Source organism: Lonchura striata, chromosome 2 (assembly GCF_050655825.1).
Source record: "Lonchura striata isolate lonStrDom1 chromosome 2, ASM5065582v1, whole genome shotgun sequence".
NCBI classification, from domain to species: Eukaryota; Metazoa; Chordata; class Aves; order Passeriformes; family Estrildidae; genus Lonchura; species Lonchura striata.
The window spans coordinates 156,431,099-156,458,165 of NC_140704.1; the positions used below are offsets into that span (position 1 = coordinate 156,431,099).

At 54.2% G+C, this 27,067-nt stretch overlaps 1 protein-coding gene across 10 annotated transcripts in view; it reads left to right on the top strand.

Annotated features, from left to right (window-relative positions):
* The first annotated feature begins 2,559 nt into the window (after nucleotides 1-2,559).
* Nucleotides 2,560-27,067, top strand: part of CPSF1 (cleavage and polyadenylation specific factor 1) — a 69,794-nt gene continuing 45,286 nt past the window's right edge. For 3 of the 10 annotated variants that reach the window (XM_085572715.1, XM_085572716.1, XM_085572714.1), the window contains exons 1-12: nucleotides 2,587-3,361; nucleotides 7,293-7,479; nucleotides 9,102-9,129; nucleotides 10,553-10,686; nucleotides 14,811-14,891; nucleotides 17,748-17,899; nucleotides 17,976-18,122; nucleotides 23,834-23,973; nucleotides 24,507-24,617; nucleotides 25,437-25,530; nucleotides 26,194-26,281; nucleotides 26,394-26,519. In XM_085572715.1, coding sequence (XP_085428841.1) covers nucleotides 3,042-3,361; nucleotides 7,293-7,479; nucleotides 9,102-9,129; nucleotides 10,553-10,686; nucleotides 14,811-14,891; nucleotides 17,748-17,899; nucleotides 17,976-18,122; nucleotides 23,834-23,973; nucleotides 24,507-24,617; nucleotides 25,437-25,530; nucleotides 26,194-26,281; nucleotides 26,394-26,519 — 1,608 coding nt within the window. In that variant the 5' untranslated portion in view covers nucleotides 2,587-3,041. Of the gene's footprint in view, nucleotides 3,362-7,292; nucleotides 7,480-9,101; nucleotides 9,130-10,552; nucleotides 10,687-14,810; nucleotides 14,892-17,747; nucleotides 17,900-17,975; nucleotides 18,123-18,215; nucleotides 19,031-19,100; nucleotides 19,205-23,833; nucleotides 23,974-24,506; nucleotides 24,618-25,436; nucleotides 25,531-26,193; nucleotides 26,282-26,393; nucleotides 26,520-27,067 lie in introns of those variants that run through there. The other 7 variants (XM_085572720.1, XR_014953177.1, XR_014953176.1 and 4 more) reach the window with 7 other exon arrangements.

The window sequence follows — 27,067 nt, forward strand, 5'->3', positions numbered from 1 at the left end:
CAGTTTGGGGACCCTCTCTCAGTGTCCCTGTCCCCAGTTTGGGGTCGGGCTCTCCGTGTCCCTGTCCCCAGTTTGGGGACACTCTCAGTGTCCCTGTCCCCAGTTTGGGGACCCTCTCTCCGCGTCCCTGTCCCGAGTTTGGGGACACTCTCTCCGTGTCCCCGTCCCCAGTTTGGGGACGCTCTCTCCATGTCCCTGTCCCGAGCTTGGGGACACTCTCTCAGTGTCCCCGTCCCCAGTTTGGGGACACTCTCAGTGTCCCTGTCCCGAGCTTGGGGACCCTCTCTCAGTGTCCCCGTCCCCAGTTTGGGGACCCTCTCTCCGTGTCCCTGTCCCCAGTTTGGGGACGCTCTCCCAGTGTCCCTGTCCCCGCAGGTGACGCGCTGGTGCTGTCGCAGTCCGGCCTGCGGACCCGCTGGCTGGTGGCCCTGGCGGCGGCCGCGGCGCTGCCCGTGGTGCCGGGGGTGGTGGCCGGGCTGGCCCTGGGGGCCGCCCCCGCTGCCCGCTCCTGGCTGGCGGCCGTGGGTGGGGGCTTCCTGCTGCACCTGGCGCTGTGCCACATGGTGAGTGGGGGACATGGGACATGGGGACATTGGGGACATTGGGGACATTGGGGGACACTGGGGACATTGGGGGACATTGGGGACATTGGGGACATTGGGGGCATTGGGGACATCGGGGACATTGGGGGGGATTGGGGGGACATTGGGGACATTGGGGACATTGGGGACATCGGGGACATTGGGGGGACATTGGGGGGACATTGGGGACATTGGGGACATTGGGGCTTCCTGCTGCACCTGGCACTGTGCCACATGGTGAGTGGGGGACATGGGGACATCGGGGACATTGGGGACATCTGGAACATTGGGGACATTGGGGACATTGGGGACATCGGGGACATTGGGGACATTGGGGACATTGGGGACATGGGGACATCGGGGACATTGGGGGACATTGGGGACATTGGGGACATTGGGGACATTGGGGACATTGGGGACATTGGGGCTTCCTGCTGCACCTGGCGCTGTGCCGCATGGTGAGTGGGGGACATTGGGGACATCTGGGACATTGGGGACACTGGGGACACTGGGGGACATTGGGGGGACATTGGGGACATTGGGGGACATTGGGGACATCGGGGACATTGGGGGGGATTGGGGACCTTGGGGACATTGGGGACATTGGGGACATTGGGGACACTGGGGACATTGGGGGGACATCGGGGACATCGGGGACGCTAGGGTGTCCTGCTGCACGTGGCACTGTGCCACTTGGTGAGGGACATTAGGAGGGACACTGGGGACATCAGGAGCAGCTGGTGTCCCTCAGGTGCTTGTGGACACCTGCAGCTGTCCCCCAGGTACCCCTGGGTGTCCCCAGGTGACACCCAGGTGACACTCAGGTGTCTCAGGTGGCACCCAGGTGACACCCAGGTGTCCCGCAGGTGCCGCACATGCTGTCGGTGCGCTCAGGGAACCCCTGGGTGCTGCTGGCGCTGCAGAGCGCGGGGCAGGTGGCACTCGGGTGGCACTCAGGTGACACTCAGGTGTCTCAGGTGGCACCCAGGTGACACCCAGGTGTCCCGCAGGTGCCGCACATGCTGTCGGTGCGCTCGGGGAGCCCATGGGTGCTGCTGGCGCTGCAGAGCACGGGGCTGCTCGGGGGCTGGGCGCTGCTGCTGCTGCTGGCCCTGGGCGAGCAGGAGAGCGAGCACTGACCCGCCTGACACCACACCTGGACGCACCTGGCACCACCCCCGGCACCTGGTACCGCACCTGGACACACCTGGCACCGCAACTTGACACTCCTGGACACACCTGGAGAGACCTGGAGACACCTGGACACACCTGGAGACAATTGGAACACACCTGGACACACCTGGGACACACCTGGACACACCTGGAGATACCTGGAGACGATTGGAACACACCTGGGCACACCTGGGGACACACCTGGGACACACCTGGACACACCTCCAGACACCTGGAGACACTTAAACACACCTGGAGACACCTGGACACAATTGGAACACACCTGGGCACACCTGGGGACACACCTGGGACACACCTGGACACACCTGAGGACACACGTGGACACACCTGGGCACACCTGGGACACACCTGGACACACCTGGGGACACACCTGGGCCACACCTGGACACACCTGAGGACACACGTGGACACACCTGGGCACACCTGGGACACCACCCCCACAACCCCCCCAGGGGTGGGGCAATAAAGGCGGAAATAGAGCTGGAGCCTTGGATTTGGGCTTGGGAGAGACTGGGAGGGACTGGGAGGGACTGGGATGGACTGGGAGGTTACTGGGAGGGACTGGGAGGGACTGGGATGGACTGGGAGGTTACTGGGAGGGACTGGGAGGAACTGGGAGGGACTGGGATGGGACTGGGATGGACTGGGAGGGACTGGGATGGAACTGGGAGGGACTGGGAGGGTACTGGGATGGACTGGGATGGACTGGGAGGGACTGGGGGGGAACTGGGAGGGACTGGGAGGTTACTGGGAGGAACTGGGAGGGACTGGGAGGGACTGGGATGGACTGGGATGGACTGGGAGGTTACTGGGAGGGACTGGGAGGGAACTGGGAGGGACTGGGAGGGTACTGGGATGGACTGGGATGGACTGGGATGGACTGGAAGGGACTGGGATGGACTGGGAGGGATTGGAAGGGACTGGGATGGAGTGGGGGGTTACTGGGAGGGACTGGGAGGAACTGGGATGGGATTGAAGGGTACTGCATGGATTGGGATGGACTGGGATATACTGGGAGGTACTGGGATGGACTGGGAGGGTACTGGGATGGACTGGGAGGGACTGGGAGGGACTGGGGAGGTACTGGGATATACTGGGAGGGACTGGGATGGACTGGGATAGACTGGGAGTGAACTGGAGGGTACTGGGATGGACTGGGAGGGACTGGGATGAAGTGGGATAGACTGGGGGCTTACTGGGAGGAACTGGGATGGACTGGGAACTTTTTGGGGGGCTCTAGGCTCTCTATGGGGTGTGACCCTTTTTATGGTGGGCTATGGGGTCCAGCCCCTTTTGGGGGCTCCGGGCTCCTTCCAGCCCCTTTTGGGGGGTGCCCAGGACCCCCAGATCCCCCCGGATTTCCCCCAGATCCCCGCAGGGGGGTTCGGGGGGTCCCCGGGGGGAGCCCCGGCCCCGCTGGAGGACCGCGCGTCTCTATGGCCGCCGCGGGAGCGGCCGGAGCGGCCCCGGCAGGGCCGCCCAGCGCCACTTCCGGCCTCACTTCCGGCCTCACTTCCGGCGCCACTTCCGGCGCCACTTCCGGCATCTCGGCGGCGGCGGGAGCGGGACGGGCCCGCGTGGGAGCGGTGAGGGAGAAGCGCCAGTTCGGGGGGATTTTGGGGGGTTTTTGGGGGGTTTTGAGGGGGACTGAAGGGTGGAGGGAGATGGGGGGGTTGAGGCGTGTGAGGGGAGTTTTGGGAGTAATGGGGGGACTGAGGGGGGAGGTTTGGGGGGGTTCTGTGAAGGGTCTGAGGGGGAATTTGGGGGGTCTGTGAGGGGAAAACCGGGGGGATCCCTTGTGGAGGGTCTTGAAATGTCTGAGGGGAGTTTTGATAGTAATGGGGGGACTGAGGGGGGAGGTTTGGGGAGGTCCTTTGAGGGGTCTGAGGGGGAATTTGGGGGGTCTGTGAGGGGAAAACCGGGGGGGTCCCTTGTGGAGGGTCTTGAAATGTCTGAGGGGAGTTTTGATAGTAATGGGGGGACTGAGGGGGGAGGTTTGGGGGGTTCTGTGAAGGGTCTGAGGGGGAATTTGGGGGGTCTGTGAGGGGAAAACCGGGGGGGTCCCTTGGGGGGGGGTCTTGAAATGTCTGAGGGGAGTTCTGGGAGTAATGGGGGGAATGAGGGGGGAGGTTTGGGGGGTTCTGTGAAGGGTCTGAGGGGGAATTTGGGGGGTCTGTGAGGGGAAAACCGGGGGGGGTCCCTTTGTGGGGGGTCTTGAAAGGTCTGAGGGGAAATTTGGGGGGTCCGTGAAGGGAAAACTGGGGGGAATGAGTGGGGAGGTTTGGGGGGGTTCTGTGAAGGGTCTGAGGGGGAATTTGGGGGTCTGTGAGGGGAAAACCGGGGGGGGTCCCTTGGGGGGGGTCTTGAAATGTCTGAGGGGAGTTTTGATAGTAATGGGGGGAATGAGGGGGGAGGTTTGGGGGGTTCTGTGAAGGGTCTGAGGGGGAATTTGGGGGGTCTGTGAGGGGAAAACCGGGGGGGTCCCTTGGGGGGGTCTTGAAAGGTCTGAGGGGAAATTTGGGGGGTCCGTGAAGGGAAAACTGGGGGGAATGAGTGGGGAGGTTTGGGGGGGGGTTCTGTGAAGGGTCTGAGGGGGAATTTGGGGGGTCTGTGAGGGGAAAACCGGGGGGGTCCCTTGGGGGGGGGTCTTGAAATGTCTGAGGGGAGTTTTGGGAGTAATGGGGGGACTGAGGGGGGAGGTTTGGGGAGGTCCTTTGAGGGGTCTGAGGGGGAATTTGCGGAATCTGTGAGGGGAAAACTGGAGGGATCCCCTGGGGGGTCTTGAAAGGTGTGAGGGGAGTAGTTTTGGGGGGTCCGTGAGGGGAAAATTGGGGGAGGTTTGGGGGGGTTCTGTGAAGGGTCTGAGGGGAAATTTGGGAGTAATGGGGGGAATGAGGGGGGAGGTTTGAGGGGGGATTCTGAGGGGAAATTTGGGGGCTCTTTGGGGTTCATAGAGGATAATTGGGGTTGAAGAGCTTTGAGGGGTCTGAGGGGAAATTGGAGGGATCTGTGAGGGGAAAATGGGGGGAATGAGGGGGAGGATTGGGGGGAATCTGAGGGGAAATTTAAGGGGGTCTGTGAGGGGGAAATTGGGGGGGGGTCTTGAGAGGTCTGAGGTGAATTTTGGGGGGCTCCATGAGGAGAAAATAAGGGGGAATGAGGGGGGAGGTTTGGAGGGTCCTGTGAGGGGTCTGAGGGGAAATTTGTGAAGGGAAATGGGGGGGCTGAGGGAGGAGATTTGGAGGGGATGTGAGGGGAAATTTGGGGGTGCTGTGAGGGGAAATGGGGGGGCTGAGGGAGGAGATTTGGAGGGGATGTGAGGGGAAATTTGGGGGTGCTGTGAGGGGAAATGGGGGGGCTGAATGAAAAGATTTTGGGGGGATCTGTGGGGAAATTTGGGGGGGCACTGAGGGGAAATGGGGCTGAGGGTGGAGATTTTAGGGGTCCTTTGGGGGGCTTGAAGGGAAATTTGGGGGGTCTGTGAGGGGGAAATGGGGGGGAAATGGGGGGGATCCTGTGAGGGGTCTGAGGGGAAATTTGGGGGGTCTGTGAGGGGGAAATGGGGGGGCTGAGGGAGGAGATTTGGAGGGGATGTGAGGGGAAATTTGGGGGTGCTGTGAGGGGAAATGGGGGGGCTGAGGGAGGAGATTTGGAGGGGATGTGAGGGGAAATTTGGGGGGTCTGTGAGGGGGAAATGGGGGGGCTGAGGGAGGAGATTTGGAGGGGATGTGAGGGGAAATTTGGGGGTGCTGTGAGGGGAAATGGGGGGGCTGAATGAAAAGATTTTGGGGGGATCTGTGGGGAAATTTGGGAGGGCACTGAGGGGAAATGGGGCTGAGGGTGGAGATTTTAGGGGTCCTTTGGGGGGCTTGAAGGGAAATTTAAGGGGTCTGTGAGAGGAAAATGGGGGGGAAATGGGGGGGATCCTGTGAGGGGTCTGAGGGGAAATTTGGGGGGTCTGTGAGGGGAAGTTGGGAGGGCTGAGGGAGGAGATTTTTGGGGGGATCTGAGGGGAAATTTGGGGGGCTCTTTGGGGTTCATAAGGATAATTGGGGTTGAGGGGCTTTGAGGGGAAATTAGAGGGGTCTGTGAGGGGAGATGAGGGGGGCCTTTGTGGGGGGCTCTTGAGAGGTCTGAGGGGAGTTTTGGGGGGTCCGTGAGGGGAAAATGGGGGAATGAGGGGGGAGGTTTGAGGGGATCTGGGGGTCCTTTGGGGGCGTCCATGGGGAGGGGATTGTGGGGTTTGGGGTCCTGTTTTTCCCCACTTTTTGGGGTGATTGCTCCTTTTTTTGAGGCAATTCTTCCCTTCTTTGGGTGCTTTCTTTCCTTTTCTTGAGTATTTTTTATAACTTTTTTTTAGGCATAATTTCCTGATGTTTTCCCCCAATTTTTCCTTTCTTGACCCAGATTTTAAGTGGTGACTCTATTTTTTTCTCCACAATTTCCCCCTTTTCCCCCCAATTTGTCCACTCCTTCCCCTTTTTTCACCCTAGTTTTCCCTTTTTAGTGACAATTCTTTCTTTCCCCCCCGATTTTCCCTTTTCCCCTTGATTTTCTCTCTTTTCCTCCCCAATTTCCCCTTTTTTCATCCAATTTCCCACTTTCCCCCAATTTTTCATTTTTGTAGCCAAATTTCCCTTTTTCACCTTGATTCTCCCTTTTCCCTCCAAATTCTCCCTTTTTCCCTCCAATTTCTCCTTTTCCCCCCTGACTTTACCTTTTTCACCTCTGTTTTCTTGGTTTTCATCCCAATTTTCCCATTTTTAGTGATGATTCTCTAATTTCCCTGATTTCCCCTTTTTTCCCCATGATTCCCATTTTTTCCCTGATTCACCTGTTTTTCCCCCAATTCTCCCTTTTCTCCCCTGATCTTTTTTTTTCCCATTTTCCCCTTTTTTCCCCCAACTTTCATTTCCCCCCCATTTTCCGTTTTTCTCCCCATTTTCCCCCTTTTCACTCATTTTCCATTTTTTGCCCCATTTCTTCTTTCCCCCCACAATTTCCCTTTTTCACTGATAATTGTTTTCCCCACCTTTCATTATTTCACCCCCATTTTCAGCACTAATTCCCTTTTCCCCCCCAGATTACCCTCTTTCAATGCTAATTCTTCTTTTCCCCCCTACATTTCCATTTTTCGCTGGTAATTCTTCCTTTTCCCCCCTGATTTTCCCTTTTTCACTGATCATTCTTCCTTTCCCCCCCACTTTTCCCTTTTCCTCCACCTTTCTTTATTTCACCACCATTTCCACCCCCAATTTCCCTATTTGAGTTCTAATTCTTCATTCCCCCCCCCAATTTCCATTTTTCACTGATAATTCTTCCTTTCCCCCCACCTTTCATTATTTCACCCCCATTTTCAGCACCAATTCCTCTTTTTTCATCCCAATTTTCCATTTTTCAGTGCTAATTCTTCCTTTCCCTCCCCCAATTTTTCATTTTTCACTGATAATCTTTCCTTTTTTCCCCCCGCTGCCGATGTCCCCGTTTCTCAGCCGGATTTCTCCTGTCTCCCCCCAGGTGCCCCCGGGATTTTGGGGGATTTTGGGGGTTTTTGGGGGCCATGTACGCCGTGTACAAGCAGACCCACCCCCCCACGGGGCTGGAATTTTCCCTTTTCTGCCATTTCTTCTCGGCGGCCGAGCGGAACCTGGTGGTGGCCGGCACCTCGCAGCTCTTCGTCTATCGCCTCAACCACGAGCCCGAGGTCAGCCCCAAAAATCAAAACTGATCCGCCCAAAAAACCTCACCCCCCGCCAAGCAGCCCATTTTCCCACCAAATTCCCCCATTTAACCCCCCAGAATTCCCCCCAAATTCCCATTTACCCCCCCAAAATTCCTCCCATTTAACCCCCCAAAATTCACCCATTTACCCGCCAAGATTCCCCCCAAATTCCCCCCATTTCCCCCCCAAAATTCCCCCCAAATTCCCCCATTTAACCCCCAAAATTCCCCCAATTTACCCCCCAAAATTCCCCCCAAATTCCCCTCAATTAACCCCCCAAAATTCCCCCCATATTCCCCCCAAAATTCCCCCCATTTACCCCACCAAATTCCCCCATTTAACCCCCCAGAATTCCCCCCAAATTCCCATTTACCCCCCCAAAATTCCCCCCATTTAACCCCCCAAAATTCCCCCATTTACCCCCCCAAAATTCCCCCCAAATTCCCATTTACTCCCCCAAAATTCCCCCCATTAACCCCCCCAAAATTCCCCCATTTACCCTCCAAAATTCCCCCAAATTCCCCACATTTACCCCCCAAAATTCCCCCCAAATTCCCCCCATTTACCCCCCAAAATTCCCCCCAAATTCCCCCATTTAACCCCCCAAAATTCCCCCAATTTACTCCCCAAAATTCCCCCCAAATTCCCCTCAATTAACCCCCCCAAAATTCCCCCCATATTTCCCCCAAATTCTCCCCATTTAACCCCCCAAAATTCCCCCATTTACCCTCCAAAATTCCCCCCAAATTCCCCCCCATTTACCCCCCAAATTTCCCCCCATTTACCCCACAAAATTCCCCCCATTTACCGCCCAAAATTCCCCCAAATTCCCCCATTTAACCCCCCAAAATTCCCCCCAAATTCCCCTCAATTAACCCCACAAAATTCCCCCCATATTTCCCCCAAATTCTCCCCATTTAACCCCCCAAAATTCCCCCCATTTAACCCCCCAAAATTCCCCCATTTACCCTCCAAAATTCCCCCAAATTTCCCCCCATTTACCCCACAAAATTCCCCCATTTACCCTCCAAAATTCCCCCCAAATTCCCCCCCATTTACCCCCCAAATTTCCCCCCAAATTCCCATTTACTCCCCCAAAATTCCCCCCATTTAACCCCCCAAAATTCCCCCATTTACCCTCCAAAAGTCCCCCCAAATTCCCCCCCATTTACCCCCAAAATTCCCCCAAATTCCCCCCATTTACCCCACAAAATTCCCCCCATTTACCCCCAAATTTCCCTCATTTTCCTCCCCAATTTCCTTCTCAAATTTCCCCATTTCCCCCTAAATTCGCCCAATTTTCCCCTCCAATTTCCCCCTCAAATTTCCCGAATTTCCCCCCAAATTCTCCCATGTACTCCCTAATTTCCCCCCATTTTCGTCCCCAGTTTTCCTCCCAAATTTCCCCATTTTCCCCCAAATTTCCCCCCCAGTTTCCCCAAATTTCTCCAATTTCCCCATTTTCCCACAATTTCCCCTCAAATTTCCCCATTTTCCCCCCAGTTACCCCAATTCCCCCCAAATTTCCCCCCCAAATTCCCTCTTTTTTTCCCAAATCCCCAAATTTGGGGTAATTTTTGGGATTTCATCATTTTCCCTCACAGGCTCCAGGAAAAGGAGACAGGAATGGGGGTGAGTGAGCTCCTTTAGGGGGATTTGGGAATTTTGGGGGGATTTGGATATTTTGGGGGGATTTTCTGCCTTTTTGGGGTGATTTCCTCTTTTTTTTTTTGTATAATTTTCCCCTTTCTGGGGTGATTTCCTCTCTTTCTGGTATAATTTTCCCCTTTTTGGGGTGATTTCCTAATTTTTTTGATAATTTCCCCCTTTTTGGGGTGATTTCCTTGTTTTTGGGATAATTCTCTTGTTTTTGGAGTGATTGCCTCCCATTTTTTGGAATAATTTTAACCCTTTTTGGGGTGATTTCCTTTTTTTTAAATAATTTTCCCCTTTTTGGGGTGATTTCCTCATTTTTTTAGATGATTTTCCCATTTTTGGGGTGATTTCCTTTTTTTTGGGATAATTCTCTCCTTTTTGGGGTGATTACCTCATTTTTTGGGATAATTCCTTTTTGGGGTGATTTTCTCTTTTTTTTCACAATTTTCTCATTTTTTGGGCGATTTCCTTTTTTTTTTGGATAATTTTCCCCTTTTTGGGGTGATTTCCTCATTTGTTTGGATATTTTTCACTTTTTGGGATGATTCCCTCCTTTTTTGGGGTGATTTCCTAATTTTTTTTATAATCCTCCAAATTTGGGGTGATTTCCTCCCATTTTTGGGTGATTCTCCCCTTTTTTGAGGTGAATTCTTCCCTTTTTGAGGTGAATTCTTCTCTTTTTGAGGTGATTTTCCTATTTTTTGGGCTGATCCCATTTTTGGGGTAATTTCCTCTTCTTTTGGGGGTGACTCACTCCCTTTCTTGGATGATTCTCCTTTTTTTGTTGTTGTGATTTTCTCATTTTTTTGGATAATACTCCCAATTTTGTGGCGATTTCCTCATTTTTTCTGACAATTCTCTCCTTTTTTGGGTGATTTCCTCCCATTTTTGGGCTGATTTCCTCCTTTTTTGGGTGATTTCCTCCATTTTTTGGATAATTCTCTCCTTTTTTGGGTGATTTCCTTCCATTTTTGGGCTGATTTCCTCCTTTTTTGGGTGATTTCCTCCATTTTTTGGATAATTCTCTCCTTTTTTGGGTGATTTCCTCCCATTTTTGGGCTGATTTCCCCCCTTTTGTGACAATTTTCCCCATTCCCAAGCATTTTTTGGAGTCCTTACCTTATCCCTGTTAGCCCAAATTCAGGAAAACACCCAAAACCTCACCCCTGATCTCACCTTTGATGGAATTTCTACCCAATTTTACTCAAAATTAACACTAAAAACTAAAAACATTTATTTGAATTAATTAAAAAAAATCAACAAGCAAAAAAAAAAAAAAAAACCCAACTCACAAAATCACCCCAATTTTTAAATTCTTCATTTTGGGGGGTACAAAACTTGGAGGAATCCCTAAAAAAGCTCAAAAAAAACCCCAAAAAATCCAATTTTTTCCCCACAGAGGGCAAAGGGCAGCGGGAGAAGCTGGAGCTGGTGGCCTCGTTCTCGTTTTTTGGGAATGTGATGTCCATGGCCAGTGTCCAGCTGGCCGGAGCCAAGAGGGACGCGCTGCTCCTCAGCTTCAAGGATGCCAAGGTAGGGGGACAACCCAAAAAACACCCCCAAAAAATCACAAAGAACCTCGAAAAACCACCAAAAAATCACAAAGAACCTCAAAAAACCCAAGAAAATCAAAGAATCTTTAAAAAATCCCCAAAAAATCACAAAGAACCTCGAAAAACCACCAAAAAATCACAAAGAACCTCAAAAAACCCAAGAAAATCAAAGAATCTTTAAAAAATCCCCAAAAAATCACAAAGAACCTCGAAAAACCACCAAAAAATCACAAAGAACCTCAAAAAACCCAAGAAAATCAAAGAATCTTTAAAAAATCCCCAAAAAATCACAAAGAACCTCGAAAAACCACCAAAAAATCACAAAGAACCTCAAAAAACCCAAGAAAATCAAAGAATCTTTAAAAAATCCCCAAAAAATCACAAAGAACCTCGAAAAACCACCAAAAAATCACAAAGAACCTCAAAAAACCCAAGAAAATCAAAGAATCTTAAAAAAATCCCCAAAAAATCACAAAGAACCTCGAGAAACCACCAAAAAATCACAACCTCAAAAAACCCAAGAAAATCAAAGAATCTAAAAAAAAAAATCCCCAAAAAATCACAAAGAACCTCGAAAAACCACCAAAAAATCACAAAGAACCTCAAAAAACCCAAGAAAATCAAAGAATCTTAAAAAAAATCCCCAAAAAATCACAAAGAACCTCGAAAAACCACCAAAAAATCACAACCTCAAAAAACCCAAGAAAATCAAAGAATCTAAAAAAAAAATCCCCAAAAAATCACAAAGAACCTCAAAAAACCCAAGAAAATCAAAGAATCTTAAAAAAATCCCCAAAAAATCACAAAGAACCTCGAGAAACCACCAAAAAATCACAACCTCAAAAAACCCAAGAAAATCAAAGAATCTTAAAAAAAATCCCCAAAAATTCACAAAGAACCTCGAGAAACCACCAAGAAATCACAAAGAACCTCAAAAAACCCAAGAAAATCAAAGAATCTTAAAAAAATCCCCAAAAAATCACAAAGAACCTCGAGAAACCACCAAGAAATCACAAAGAACCTCAAAAAACCCAAGAAAATCAAAGAATCTTTAAAAAATCCCCAAAAAATCACAAAGAACCTCGAAAAACCACCAAAAAATCACAACCTCAAAAAACCCAAGAAAATCAAAGAATCTAAAAAAAAAAAATCCCCAAAAAATCACAAAGAACCTCGAAAAACCACCAAAAAAATCACAACCTCAAAAAACCCAAGAAAATCAAAGAATCTAAAAAAAAAAATCCCCAAAAAATCACAAAGAACCTCGAGAAACCACCAAAAAATCACAACCTCAAAAAACCCAAGAAAATCAAAGAATCTTTAAAAAATCCCCAAAAAATCACAAAGAACCTCGAAAAACCACCAAAAAATCACAACCTCAAAAAACCCAAGAAAATCAAAGAATCTTTAAAAAATCCCCAAAAAATCACAAAGAACCTCGAAAAACCACCAAAAAATCACAAAGAACCTCAAAAAACCCAAGAAAATCAAAGAATCTTAAAAAAATCCCCAAAAAATCACAAAGAACCTCGAGAAACCACCAAGAAATCACAAAGAACCTCAAAAAACCCAAGAAAATCAAAGAATCTAAAAAAAAAAATCCCCAAAAAATCACAAAGAACCTCGAGAAACCACCAAAAAATCACAACCTCAAAAAACCCAAGAAAATCAAAGAATCTAAAAAAAAAATCCCCAAAAAATCACAAAGAACCTCGAAAAACCCAAGAAAATCAAAGAATCTTAAAAAAAATCCCCAAAAAATCACAAAGAACCTCGAGAAACCACCAAAAAATCACAACCTCAAAAAACCCAAGAAAATCAAAGAATCTAAAAAAAATCCCCAAAAAATCACAAAGAACCTCGAGAAACCACCAAAAAATCACAAAGAACCTCAAAAAACCCAAGAAAATCAAAGAATCTTTAAAAAATCCCCAAAAAATCACAAAGAACCTCGAAAAACCACCAAAAAATCACAACCTCAAAAAACCCAAGAAAATCAAAGAATCTTAAAAAAATCCCCAAAAAATCACAAAGAACCTCGAGAAACCACCAAAAAATCACAATCTCAAAAAACCCAAGAAAATCAAAGAATCTAAAAAAAAAAAATCCCCAAAAAATCACAAAGAACCTCAAAAGAGCTCCAAAAAATCCTAAAGAACATAAAAAAAAAAACCCGCCAAAAATCACAAAGAACCTTGGAAAACAACCAGAAAACCACAAAAAAATCTCTCAGAATCTCAAAAAAACCCCAGAAATTACAGAGAACCTCAGAAAACCACCAAAAAATCTCTCAGAATCTCAAAAAAAAAAAAAAAAAATCACAAAGGACCTCAGAAAACAAAATAAAATCACAAAGAAACCCAGAAAACAAACAAACAAAAAAAAAAACCCTCAAAAAATCCCAAAGAATCCCAGAAAATTAAAAAAAAACAAAACAAAAAACCACAAAAAATCTCAGGAAATCCTAAAGAACCTCAGAAAACCACAATAGAATCCCAGAAATCCCCAAAAAATCCAAAAGAACCCCAGAAAACAGCAAAAAAATCCCAAAGAACCTCAAAAAAATCTCAAAGAACCCCAAAAAATCCCAAAGAATCCCAGAAAACCCCCAAAAATCCCAAAGAACCTCAAAAACGAGACCCCTAAAAAGATCCCAAAACCCCATTAAGAATTGTGGGGTGCTGTTGATGATTTTGGGGTGCTGTAACTCAGTTTTGGGGTGGATTTTGGGGTGCTGTTGCTAACTGTGGGGTGCTGTGACTCAGTTTTGGGGTGCTGTTGATAATTTTTGGGTGTTGTTGATAATTTTGGGGTGCTGCGGATGATTTTGGGGTGCCCTAAGGGGTTTTTGGGGTGCTGTTCCCGCAGCTCTTGGTGGAGTTTGACCTCATTTTGGGGTGCTGGGACTCAGTTTTGGGGTGCAATTACAGATTTTGGGGTGCTGTTGATAATTTTAAGGTGCTGTAGATGATTTTGGGGTGCCCTGACCCGATTTTGGGGTGCTGTGGATGATTTTGGGGTGCCCTGACCCGATTTTGGGGTGCTGTTCCCGCAGCTCTCGGTGGTTGAGTACAACCCCGTTTTGGGGTGCAATTACAGATTTTGGGGTGCTGTTGATAATTTTAGGGTGCTGTAGATGATTCTGGGGTGCTGCAGATGATTTTGGGGTGCCCTGACCCGATTTTGGGGTCCTGTGGATGATTTTGGGGTGCCCTGACCCGATTCTGGGGTGCTGTGGATGATTTTGGGGTGCTGTGTATGATTTTGGGGTGCCCTGACCCGTTTTTGGGGTGCTGTCTATGATTTTGGGGTGCCCTGACCTGATTTTGGGGTGCTGTTCCCGCAGCTCTCGGTGGTGGAGTACGACCCCATTTTGGGGTGCTGTGACTCAGTTTTGGGGTGCAATTACAGATTTTGGGGTGCTGTTGATAATTTTAAGGTGCTGTGGATGATTTTGGGGTGCCCTGACCCGATTTTGGGGTGCTGTGGATGATTTTGGGGTGCCCTGACCCGATTTTGGGGTGCTGTTCCCGCAGCTCTCGGTGCTGGAGTACGACCCCATTTTGGGGTGCAATTACAGATTTTGGGGTGCTGTTGATAATTTTAAGGTGCTGCAGATGATTCTGGGGTGCTGTGGATGATTTTGGGGTGCCCTGACCCGATTTTGGGGTGCTGTGGATGATTTTGGGGTGCCCTGACCCGATTTTGGGGTGCTGCTCCCACAGCTCTCAGTGGTTGAGTACAACCCCATTTTGTGGTGCTGTGACTCAGTTTTGGGGTGCAGTTACAGATTTTGGGGTGCTGTTGATAATTTTAAGGTGCTGTAGATGATTTTGGAGTGTTGATGATAATTTTGGGGTGCCCTGACCCGATTCTGGGGTGCTGTGGATGATTTTGGGGTGCCCTGACCCGATTTTGGGGTGCTGTTCCCGCAGCTCTCAGTGCTGGAGTACGACCCCATTTTTTGGTGCTGTGACTCAGTTTTGGGGTGCAATTTCAGATTTTGGGGTGCTGTTGATAATTTTAAGGTGCTGCAGATGATTCTGGGGTGCTGTGGATGATTTTGGGGTGCCCTGACCCGATTTTGGGGTGCTGTTCCCTCAGCTCTCGGTGGTGGAGTACGACCCCGGCACCCACGACCTCAAGACTCTGTCCCTGCACTACTTCGAGGAGCCGGAGCTGCGGGTGGGGCTGAACCCCAAATTCCTCATCCCCCAAAATTCCTCATCCCCCCAAATTCCCTCATCCCCCCAAATCCCAACCCCCAAATTCCCTCATCCCCTAAATCCCCTCATCCCCCCAAATTCCTCATCCCCCCAAATCCCCTCAGACCCCCAAATCCCACACCCCAAAGTCCCTCATCCCCCCAAATTCCCTCCTCCACCCAAATTCCCTCATCCCCCCAGATTTTGGGGTTCCAGAGCCACCCCAATCAACTCAAATTCCCATTTTCCCAGACAGCTTAGTGCACACAGAGCTGTGGGATGGATTTTGGGGTTTCTCCATGTCCCAAATTCCCATTTTTTCCAGGATGGCTTAGTGCAGAACATGCACATGGGGCTATGGGATGGATTTGGGGGTTCCAGAGCCACCCCAAACCCCCAAATTCCCATTTTTCCAGGATGGCTTCGTGCAGAACATGCACATGCCCCACGTGCGGGTGTGGGGTCACTCTGGGATGGATTTTGGGGTTCCAGAGCCACCCCAAACCCCCCAAATTCCCATTTTTTCCAGGACGGCTTCGTGCAGAACGTGCACACGGAGCTATGGGATGGATTTTGGGGTTCCAGAGCCACCCCAAACCCCCCAAATTCCCATTTTTAAGGACGGCTTTGTGCACAGAGAGCTTTGGGATGGATTTTGGGGTTCCAGAACCACCCCAAACCCCCAAATTCCCATTTTCCAGGATGGCTTCGTGCAGAACGTGCACATGCCCCACGTGCGGGTGTGGGGTCACTCTGGGATGGATTTTGGGGTTCCAGAGCCACCCCAAACCCCCCAAATTCCCATTTTTAAGGATGGCTTTGTGCACAGAGAGCTTTGGGATGGATTTAGGGGTTCCAGAGCCACCCCAAACCCCCTGAATTCCCATTTTTCCAGGACGGCTTCGTGCAGAACGTGCACACGGGGCTGTGGGATGGATTCTGGGCTTTTTCCAGATCCCAAACCCCCCAAATTCCCATTTTCCAGGACGGCTTCGTGCACAGAGAGCTTTGGGATGGATTTTGGGGTTCCAGAGCCACCCCAAACCCCCCAAATTCCCATTTTCCAGGATGGCTTCGTGCAGAACGTGCACATGCCCCACGTGTGGGTGTGGGGTCACTCTGGGATGGATTTTGGGGTTCCAGAGCCACCCCAAACCCCCTGAATTCCCATTTTTAAGGACGGCTTTGTGCACAGAGAGCTTTGGGATGGATTTTGGGGTTCCAGAGCCGCCCCAAACCCCCCAAATTCCCATTTTTTCCAGGACGGCTTCGTGCAGAACGTGCACATGGGGCTGTGGGATGGATTTGGGGGTTCCAGAGCCACCCCAAACCCCCTGAATTCCCATTTTCCAGGACGGCTTCGTGCAGAACGTGCACACGCCCCGCGTGCGGGTGTGGGGTCACTCTGGGATGGATTTTGGGGTTCCAGAGCCACCCCAAACCCCCTGAATTCCCATTTTTTTCCAGGATGGCTTCGTGCAGAACGTGCACACGGGGCTATGGGATGGATTTGGGGGTTCCAGAGCCGCCCCAAACCCCCTGAATTCCCATTTTTAAGGATGGCTTTGTGCACAGAGAGCTTTGGGATTGATTTTGGGGTTCCAGAGCCGCCCCAAACCCCCCAAATTCCCATTTTTCCAGGACGGCTTCGTGCAGAACGGGCACATGGGGCTGTGGGATGGATTTTGGGGTTCCAGAGCCACCCCAAACCCCCCAAATTCCCATTTTTCCAGGATGGCTTCGTGCAGAACGTACACATGCCCCACGTGCGGGTGTGGGGTCACTCTGGGATGGATTTTGGGGTTCCAGAGTCGCCCCAAACCCCCTGAATTCCCATTTTCCAGGACGGCTTCGTGCAGAACGTGCACACGGGGCTATGGGATGGATTTGGGGGTTCCAGAGCCACCCCAAACCCACAAATTCCCATTTTCCAGGACGGCTTCGTGCAGAACGTGCACACGGGGCTATGGGATGGATTTGGGGGTTCCAGAGCCACCCCAAACCCCCTGAATTCCCATTTTTAAGGACGGCTTTGTGCACAGAGAGCTTTGGGATGGATTTTGGGGTTCCAGAGTCGCCCCAAACCCCCCAAATTCCCATTTTTCCAGGACGGCTTCGTGCAGAATGTGCACACGGGGCTATGGGATGGATTTGGGGGTTCCAGAGCCACCCCAAACCCCCTGAATTCCCATTTTTCCAGGACGGCTTCGTGCAGAACGTGCACACGCCCCGCGTGCGGGTGTGGGGTCACTCTGGGATGGATTTTGGGGTTCCAGAACCACCCCAAACTCCCTGAATTCCCATTTTTAAGGACGGCTGTGTGCACAGAGAGCTTTGGGATGGATTTTGGGGTTCCAGAACCACCCCAAACCCCCAAATTCCCATTTTTAAGGACGGCTTCGTGCAGAACATGCACACGGGGCTGTGGGATGGATTCTGGGCTTTTTCCAGATCCCAAACCCCCTGAATTCCCATTTTCCAGGACGGCTTCGTGCAGAACGTGCACACGGGGCTATGGGATGGATTTTGGGGTTCCAGAGCCACCCCAAACCCACAAATTCCCATTTTTCCAGGACGGCTTCGTGCAGAACATGCACACGGGGCTATGGGATGGATTTTGGGGTTCCAGAACCACCCCAACCCCCCCGAATTCCCATTTTTAGGGACGGCTTTGTGCACAGAGAGCTTTGGGATGGATTTTGGGGTTCCAGAGCCACCCCAAACCCCCAAATTCCCATTTTCCAGGACGGCTTCGTGCAGAACGTGCACACGGGGCTATGGGATGGATTTGGGGGTTCCAGAGCCGCCCCAAACCCCGAAATTCCCATTTTTCCAGGACGGCTTCGTGCAGAACGTGCACACGCCCCGCGTGCGCGTGGACCCCGACGGGCGCTGCGCGGTGATGCTGATCTACGGCACGCGCCTGGTGGTGCTGCCCTTCCGCCGCGACTCGCTGGCCGACGAGCACGAGGGGCTGGTGGGAGAGGGGTGAGACGGCCCCCCCGGACCCCCCCGAGCCCCCCAAAACCGGGGCGGCCCCCCTGAACCCCCCCTGTCCCCGCAGGCAGAAGTCGAGTTTCCTGCCCAGCTACATCATCGACGTGCGGGAGCTGGACGAGAAGCTGCTCAACATCATCGACATGCAGTTCCTGCATGGCTACTACGAGCCCACCCTGCTGATCCTCTTCGAGCCCAACCAGACCTGGCCCGGGTCAGTTTTGGGGTTTGGGGAGGATTTGGGGTGGTTTTGGGGGTGATTCAGGGGGTTTTGGGGGTGATTCAGTGGGTTTTGGGAGGGTTTTGGGGTCTCAGGAGGGGTCCAGCCCATGCAGTTCCTGCATGGCTACTACGAGCCCACCCTGCTGATCCTCTTTGAGCCCAACCAGACCTGGCCCGGGTCAGTTTTGGGGTTTGGGGAGGATTCGGGGTGGTTTTGGGGGTGATTCAGGGGGTTTTGGGGGTGATTCAGTGGGTTTTGGGAGGGTTTTGGGGTCTCAGGAGGGGTCCAGCCCATGCAGTTCCTGCATGGCTACTACGAGCCCACCCTGCTGATCCTCTTCGAGCCCAACCAGACCTGGCCCGGGTCAGTGCAGGATTTTGGGGGTGATTCAGGGGGTTTTGGGGGTGATTTAGGGGGTTTTGGGTGGGTTTCAGGGGGTTTTGGGGTCTCAGGAGGGGTCCCAGCCCATGCAGTTCCTGCATGGCTACTACGAGCCCACCCTGCTGATCCTCTTTGAGCCCAACCAGACCTGGCCCGGGTCAGTTTTGGGGTTTGGGGAGGATTTGGGGTGGTTTTGGGGGTGATTCAGAGGGTTTGGGTGGGTTTCAGGGGGTTTTGGGGTCTCAGGAGGGGTCCCAGCCCATGCAGTTCCTGCATGGCTACTACGAGCCCATGCTGCTGATCCTCTTCGAGCCCAACCAGACCTGGCCCGGGTCAGTTTTGGGGTTTGGGGAGGATTCAGGGGGTTTTGGGGGTGATTCAGGGGGTTTTGGGGGGGATTCAGTGGGTTTTGGGAGGGTTTTGGGGTCTCAGGAGGGGTCCCAGCCCATGCAGTTCCTGCATGGCTACTACGAGCCCACCCTGCTGATCCTCTTTGAGCCCAACCAGACCTGGCCCGGGTCAGTTTTGGGGTTAGGGTTGGATTCAGGGGGTTTTGGGGGTGATTCAGAGGGTTTGGGGGGGTTTTGGGGGGGATTCAGGGGGTTTTGGGGCTCCCAGCCCATGCAGTTCCTGCATGGCTACTACGAGCCCACCCTGCTGATCCTCTTCGAGCCCAACCAGACCTGGCCCGGGTCAGTTTTGGGGTTTGGGGAGGGTTTGGGGTGGTTTTGGGGGGGTTTCAGGAAGTTTAGGGGGGTTTCAGGGGGTTTTGGGGTCTCAAAAGGGGTCCCAGGCCCTGAAGTTCTTACATGGCTACTGTGAGCCCACCCTGCTGATCCTATTTGAGCCCAACCAGAGCTGACCTGAGTCCATTTTGGGGTTTAGAGGAGATTTATGGGAGTTTTGGGACAATTTGGGGGAATTTGGGGCAGTTTTGGGGAAGTTTCAGGGGGCTTTGGGGGTCCCATCCTCTGCAGTTCCCCCATGGACCCCTAATCCCACCCTGCTCCTCCCTCAGCCCAACCAGAGCTGGCCTGGGGCAGTTTTGGGGTTTTGGGGCCGTTTCAGGGAATTTGGGGGATTTTAGGGGCTTCAGGGGCTCAGAGGAGTTTTGGGGTCCCAGGGGGCACTGCCCAGTTTGGGGTGACACTGGGGACACAGGGTCAATGCCAGTTTGGGGTGACACTGGGGACACTGGGACAGGTCAGTGCCAGTTTGGGGTGACACTGGGGACACAGGGACAGGGTCAGTGCCAGTTTGGGGTGACAGTGACACAGGGACAGGGTCAGTGCCAGTTTGGGGTGACAGTGACACTGGGGACACTGGGACAGGGTCAGTGCCAGTTTGGGGTGACACTGGGGACACTGGGACAGGGTCAGTGCCAGTTTGGGGTGACACTGGGGACACTGGGACAGGGTCAGTGCCAGTTTGGGGTGACAGTGACACTGGGGACAGGGTCAGTGCCAGTTTGGGGTGACACTGGGGACACAGGGACAGGGTCAGTGCCAGTTTGGGGTGACAGTGACACTGGGGACACGGTCAGTGCCAGTTTGGGGTGACAGTGACACTGGGGACACAGGGACAGGGTCAGTGCCAGTTTGGGGTGACAGTGACACAGGGACAGGGTCAGTGCCAGTCTGGGGTGACACTGGGGACACTGGGACAGGGTCAGTGCCAGTTTGGGGTGACAGTGACACTGGGGACACAGGGACAGGGTCAGTGCCAGTTTGGGGTGACAGTGACACAGGGACAGGTCAGTGCCAGTTTGGGGTGACACTGGGGACACTGGGACAGGTCAGTGCCAGTTTGGGGTGACACTGGGGACACAGGGACAGGTCAATGCCAGTTTGGGGTGACAGTGACACTGGGGACACAGGGACAGGTCAGTGCCAGTTTGGGGTGACACTGGGGACACAGGGACAGGTCAATGCCAGTTTGGGGTGACAGTGACACTGGGGACACTGGGACAGGTCAGTGCCAGTTTGGGGTCACAGTGACACTGGGGACACAAGGACAGGGTCAGTGCCAGTTTGGGGTGACACTGGGGACACTGGGACAGGGTCAGTGCCAGTTTGGGGTGACAGTGACACAGGGACAGGGTCAGTGCCAGTTTGGGGTGACAGTGACACAGGGACAGGTCAGTGCCAGTTTGGGGTGACAGTGACACTGGGGATACTGGGGACACAGGGTCAATGCCAGTTTGGGGTGACAGTGACACTGGGGACACAGGGACAGGGTCAGTGCCAGTTTGGGGTGACACTGGGGATACTGGGACAGGTCAGTGCCAGTTTGGGGTGACACTGGGGACACTGGGACAGGGTCAGTGCCAGTTTGGGGTGACAGTGACACTGGGGACACTGGGACAGGGTCAGTGCCAGTCTGGGGTGACACTGGGGACACAGGGACAGGGTCAGTGCCAGTTTGGGGTGACACTGGGCACACAGGGACGGGGTCAGTGCCAGTTTGGGGTGACAGTGACACTGGGGACACTGGGACAGGGTCAGTGCCAGTTTGGGGTGACAGTGACACTGGGGACACGGTCAGTGCCAGTTTGGGGTGACACTGGGGACACAGGGACAGGTCAGTGCCAGTTTGGGGTGACACTGGGGACACTGGGACAGGGTCAGTGCCAGTTTGGGGTCACAGTGACACTGGGGACACTGGGACAGGGTCAGTGCCAGTTTGGGGTGACAGTGACACTGGGGACACTGGGACAGGTCAGTGCCAGTTTGGGGTGACACTGGGGACACTGGGACAGGGTCAGTGCCAGTTTGGGGTGACAGTGACACTGGGGACACTGGGACAGGGTCAGTGCCAGTTTGGGGTGACAGTGACACTGGGGACACTGGGACAGGGTCAGTGCCAGTTTGGGGTGACAGTGACACTGGGGACACAGGGACAGGGTCAGTGCCAGTTTGGGGTGACACTGGGGACACAGGGACAGGTCAGTGCCAGTTTGGGGTGACACTGGGGACACTGGGACAGGTCAGTGCCAGTTTGGGGTGACAGTGACACTGGGGACACAGGGACAGGGTCAGTGCCAGTTTGGGGTCACAGTGACACTGGGGACACAAGGACAGGGTCAGTGCCAGTTTGGGGTGACACTGGGGACACTGGGACAGGGTCAGTGCCAGTTTGGGGTGACACTGGGGACACAGGGACAGGTCAATGCCAGTTTGGGGTCACAGTGACACTGGGGACACAAGGACAGGGTCAGTGCCAGTTTGGGGTGACAGTGACACTGGGGACACTGGGACAGGGTCAGTGCCAGTTTGGGGTGACAGTGACACTGGGGACACAGGGACAGGTCAGTGCCAGTTTGGGGTGACAGTGACACTGGGGATACTGGGACAGGTCAGTGCCAGTTTGGGGTGACACTGGGGACACTGGGACAGGTCAATGCCAGTTTGGGGTGACAGTGACACTGGGGACACTGGGACAGGTCAGTGCCAGTTTGGGGTGACACTGGGGACACTGGGACAGGTCAGTGCCAGTTTGGGGTGACACTGGGGACACTGGGACAGGGTCAGTGCCAGTTTGGGGTGACACTGGGGACACAGGGACAGGTCAATGCCAGTTTGGGGTCACAGTGACACTGGGGACACAAGGACAGGGTCAGTGCCAGTTTGGGGTGACACTGGGGACACAGGGACAGGGTCAGTGCCAGTTTGGGGTGACACTGGGGACACAGGGACAGGGTCAGTGCCAGTTTGGGGTGACAGTGACACTGGGGACACAGGGACAGGTCAGTGCCAGTTTGGGGTGACAGTGACACTGGGGACACAAGGACAGGGTCAGTGCCAGTTTGGGGTGACACTGGGGACACAGGGACAGGTCAGTGCCAGTTTGGGGTGACACTGGGGACACTGGGACAGGTCAATGCCAGTTTGGGGTGACAGTGACACTGGGGACACAGGGACAGGTCAGTGCCAGTTTGGGGTGACACTGGGGACACTGGGACAGGTCAGTGCCAGTTTGGGGTGACAGTGACACTGGGGACACAGGGACAGGTCAGTGCCAGTTTGGGGTGACACTGGGGACACTGGGACAGGGTCAATGCCAGTTTGGGGTGACAGTGACACTGGGGACACAGGGACAGGTCAGTGCCAGTTTGGGGTGACACTGGGGATACTGGGGACACTGGGACAGGGTCAGTGCCAGTTTGGGGTCACAGTGACACTGGGACAGGTCAGTGCCAGTTTGGGGTGACAGTGACACTGGGGACACTGGGACAGGGTCAGTGCCAGTTTGGGGTGACAGTGACACTGGGACAGGGTCAGTGCCAGTTTGGGGTGACACTGGGGACACTGGGACAGGGTCAGTGCCAGTTTGGGGTGACACTGGGGACACAGGGACAGGGTCAGTGCCAGTTTGGGGTCACAGTGACACAGGGACAGGGTCAGTGCCAGTTTGGGGTGACAGTGACACTGGGGACACTGGGACAGGGTCAATGCCAGTTTGGGGTGACACTGGGGACACTGGGACAGGTCAGTGCCAGTTTGGGGTGACACTGGGGACACAGGGACAGGTCAATGCCAGTTTGGGGTGACACTGGGGACACTGGGACAGGTCAGTGCCAGTTTGGGGTGACACTGGGGACACAGGGACAGGGTCAATGCCAGTTTGGGGTGACACTGGGGACACTGGGACAGGGTCAGTGCCAGTTTGGGGTGACAGTGACACTGGGGACAGGGTCAGTGCCAGTTTGGGGTGACAGTGACACTGGGGACACAGGGACAGGTCAGTGCCAGTTTGGGGTGACAGTGACACTGGGGACACGGTCAGTGCCAGTCTGGGGTGACACTGGGCACACAGGGACAGGTCAGTGCCAGTTTGGGGTGACACTGGGGACACAGGGACAGGTCAGTGCCAGTCTGGGGTGACACTGGGGACACTGGGACAGGTCAGTGCCAGTTTGGGGTGACACTGGGGATACTGGGGACAGGGTCAATGCCAGTTTGGGGTGACAGTGACACTGGGGACACTGGGACAGGTCAGTGCCAGTTTGGGGTGACACTGGGGATACTGGGGACAGGGTCAATGCCAGTTTGGGGTGACAGTGACACTGGGGACACTGGGACAAGGGTGGGTCTGGGTCAGGGGTCAGTCCGTCACCCCTGGTGACATTGGGGTGTCCCCAAGGGAGTGACAGGGCTGAGGGGTCAGGCTGTGTCTGTGACCCCCAGGTGACACGGAGGTGACACGGAGGTGACACCGGTGTCCCCACAGGAGGGTGGCAGTGCGACAGGACACCTGTAGGTGGGGTCAGGGTGTGTCTGTGACCCCCAGGTGGCACGGAGGTGACACCGGTGTCCCCACAGGAGGGTGGCAGTGCGACAGGACACCTGCAGCATCGTGGCCATCTCGCTGAACATCCTGCAGCGCGTCCACCCGGTCATCTGGTCCCTGAGCTCGCTGCCCTTCGACTGTACCCAGGCACTGCCTGTGCCCAAACCCATCGGTCAGTGACACTGACACTGACAGTGACACAGTGACAGTGACACAGTGACAGTGACACAGTGACAGTGACACAGTGACAGGGTCCCTGAGCTCGCTGCCCTTCGACTGTACCCAGGCACTGCCTGTGCCCAAACCCATCGGTCAGTGACACTGACACTGACACAGTGACACAGTGACAGTGACACAGTGACAGTGACAGGGTCCCTGAGCTCGCTGCCCTTCGACTGTACCCAGGCACTGCCTGTGCCCAAACCCATCGGTCAGTGACACTGACACTGACACAGTGACACAGTGACAGTGACACAGTGACAGTGACAGGGTCCCTGAGCTCGCTGCCCTTCGACTGTACCCAGGCACTGCCTTTGCCCAAACCCATCGGTCAGTGACAGTGACACAGTGACACAGTGACACAGTGACACAGTGACAGTGACACTGACACAATGACAGTGACACAGTGACACAGTGACACAGTGACACAGTGACAGTGACACTGACACAGTGACAATGACACTGTCCCTGTCCCCCCTGTCACAGGAGGAGTGGTGATCTTCGCTGTGAACTCGCTGCTGTACCTGAACCAGAGCGTGCCCCCGTACGGGGTGGCGCTCAACAGCCTCACCTGCGGCACCACCGTCTTCCCGCTGCGTGAGGGACACCGCCGGGCCTGCTGTCCCCTCCTGTCCCTGTCCTTGTCCCTGTCCCCTGTCCCTGTCCCTGTCCCTGTCCCTGTCCCTCCCTGTCCCTGTCCTTGTCCCTGTCCCCATCCCTGTCCCTGTCCCCATCCCTGTCCCTGTCCCCATCCCTGTCCCTGTCCCTCCCTGTCCCTGTCCCTGTCCCCATCCCTATCCTTGTCCCTGTCCCATCCCTGTCCCTGTCCCTCCCTGTCCCTGTCCCTGTCCCCATCCCTATCCTTGTCCCTGTCCTATCCCTGTCCCTGTCCCTGTCCCTGTCCCCATCCCTGTCCCTGTCCCTCCCTGTCCCTGTCCCTCCCTGTCCCTGTCCCTGTCCCCATCCCTGTCCCTGTCCCTGTCCCATCCCTGTCCCTGTCCCTCCCTGTCCCTGTCCCATCCCTGTCCCTGTCCCTGTCCCATCCCTGTCCCTGTCCCTCCCTGTCCCTGTCCCTGTCCCATCCCTGTCCCTGTCCCATCCCTGTCCCTGTCCCTGTCCCATCCCTGTCCCTGTCCCTCCCTGTCCCTGTCCCTGTCCCTGTCCCCTGTCCCTGTCCCCCTGTCCCCGTCCCAGCTGTGACTGTCCCTGTCCCCTGTCCTTGCTGTGACTGTCCCCATCCCTGTCCCTGCTGTGACTGTCCCTGTCCTCTGTCCCTGTCCCCCTGTCCCCGTCCCTGCTGTGACTGTCCCTGTCCCTGTCCCAGCTGTGACTGTCCCTGTCCCTGTCCCCTGTCACTGTCCCTGTCCCCATCCCTGTCCCCGTCCCTGCTGTGACTGTCCCTGTCCCTGTCCCCAGGGGTCCAGGAGGGCGTGAGGATCACTCTGGACTGTGCCCAGGCCACCTTCATCTCCTATGACAAGATGGTCATCTCACTCAAGGGGGGCGAGATGTGAGTCTGGGGGCGTCCCCAAGGATTTGGGGTGTCCCCAAGGATTTGGGGTGTCCCATGTCCCCCCCCCCGAAGTGCCACCCCCTGTCCCAGCCATGTCCTGGAGCTGGTTGGGGACAGGATGAGCTCTGTTCTTTTGGACAAGGGGGGGTCCTGGGTTTTTATGGGGGTGTCCCCAAATATTTGGGGGTGTCCCCAAGGTTTTGGGGTGTCCCCAAGGCTTTTGGGGTGTCCCCGAGGGTTTGGGGTGTCCCCTGTCCTCCTCTGAGCTGTCCCCTCCCTGTCCCAGCTGTCTCAATGCTGATCACAAATGGGATGTGCTCTGTCCCTGGGACAAGGGGGGGTCCCTGGTGTTTCTGGGGGTGTCCCCAAATATTTGGGGGTGTCCCCAAGGAATTTTGGGGTGTCCCCGAGGGTTTGGGGTGTCCCCTGTCCCCCCCTGAGCTGTCCCCTCCCCGTCCCAGCTACGTGCTGACGCTGATCACGGACGGGATGCGCTCCGTCCCTGGGACAAGGAGGGGGGTGCCTGGTTTTTCTGTGGGTGTCCCCAAATATTTGGGGGTGTCCCCAAGGGTTCATGGGTGTCCCCAAGGAATTTTGGGGTGTCCCCGAGGGTTTGGGGTGTCCCCTGTCCCCCCCTGAGCTGTCCCCTCCCCATCCCAGCTACGTGCTGACGCTGATCACAGATGGGATGCGCTCCGTGCGCTCCTTCCACTTCGACAAAGCGGCCGCCTCCGTCCTCACCACCTGTGTAAGCACCTGGGCACACCTGGGCACAGCTGGGCACAGCTGGCACGCCCAGGGCACACCTGGGGACGCTCAGGGCACACCTGGGGACGCTCAGGGCACACCTGTGTCCCCAGATGGTCCCTCTGGAGCCGGGTTATCTGTTCCTGGGGTCCCGCCTGGGCAACTCCCTCCTGCTCAGGTACACGGAGAAGCTGCAGGAGCCCCCGGCCGGGGCGGGCAAGGAGGGGCCAGACAGACAGGTGAGACCCCAAAACTCACCCCAAAACTCACCTGGGCACCCCAAAACTCACCTGGGCACCCCAAAATCCCTCCCAAAGAACCCCAAATCCTCCCTGGGATCTCAATTCCCCATCCCAGAGCCCCCGGCTGGAGCGGGCAAGGAGGGGCCTGACAGACAGGTGAGACCCGAAATCACACCCCAAAATTCACCTGGGCACCCCAAAATTCACCTGGGAACCCCAAAATTCACCTGGGCACCCCAAAATCCCTCCCAAAGAACCCCAAATCCTCCCTGGGATCTCAATTCCCCATCCCAGAGCCCCTGGATAAGGGTGGGCAAGGAGGGGCCCGACAGACAGGTGAGACCCCAAAACTCACCCCAAAACTCACCTGGGCACCCCAAAACTCACCTGGGCACCCCAAAATCCCTCCCAAAGAACCCCAAATCCTCCCTGGGATCTCAATTCCCCATCCCAGAGCCCCTGGCCTGGGCGGGCAAGGAGGTGCCCGATGGACAGGTGAGACCCCAAAACTCACCTGGGCACCCCAAAATTCACCTAGGCACCCC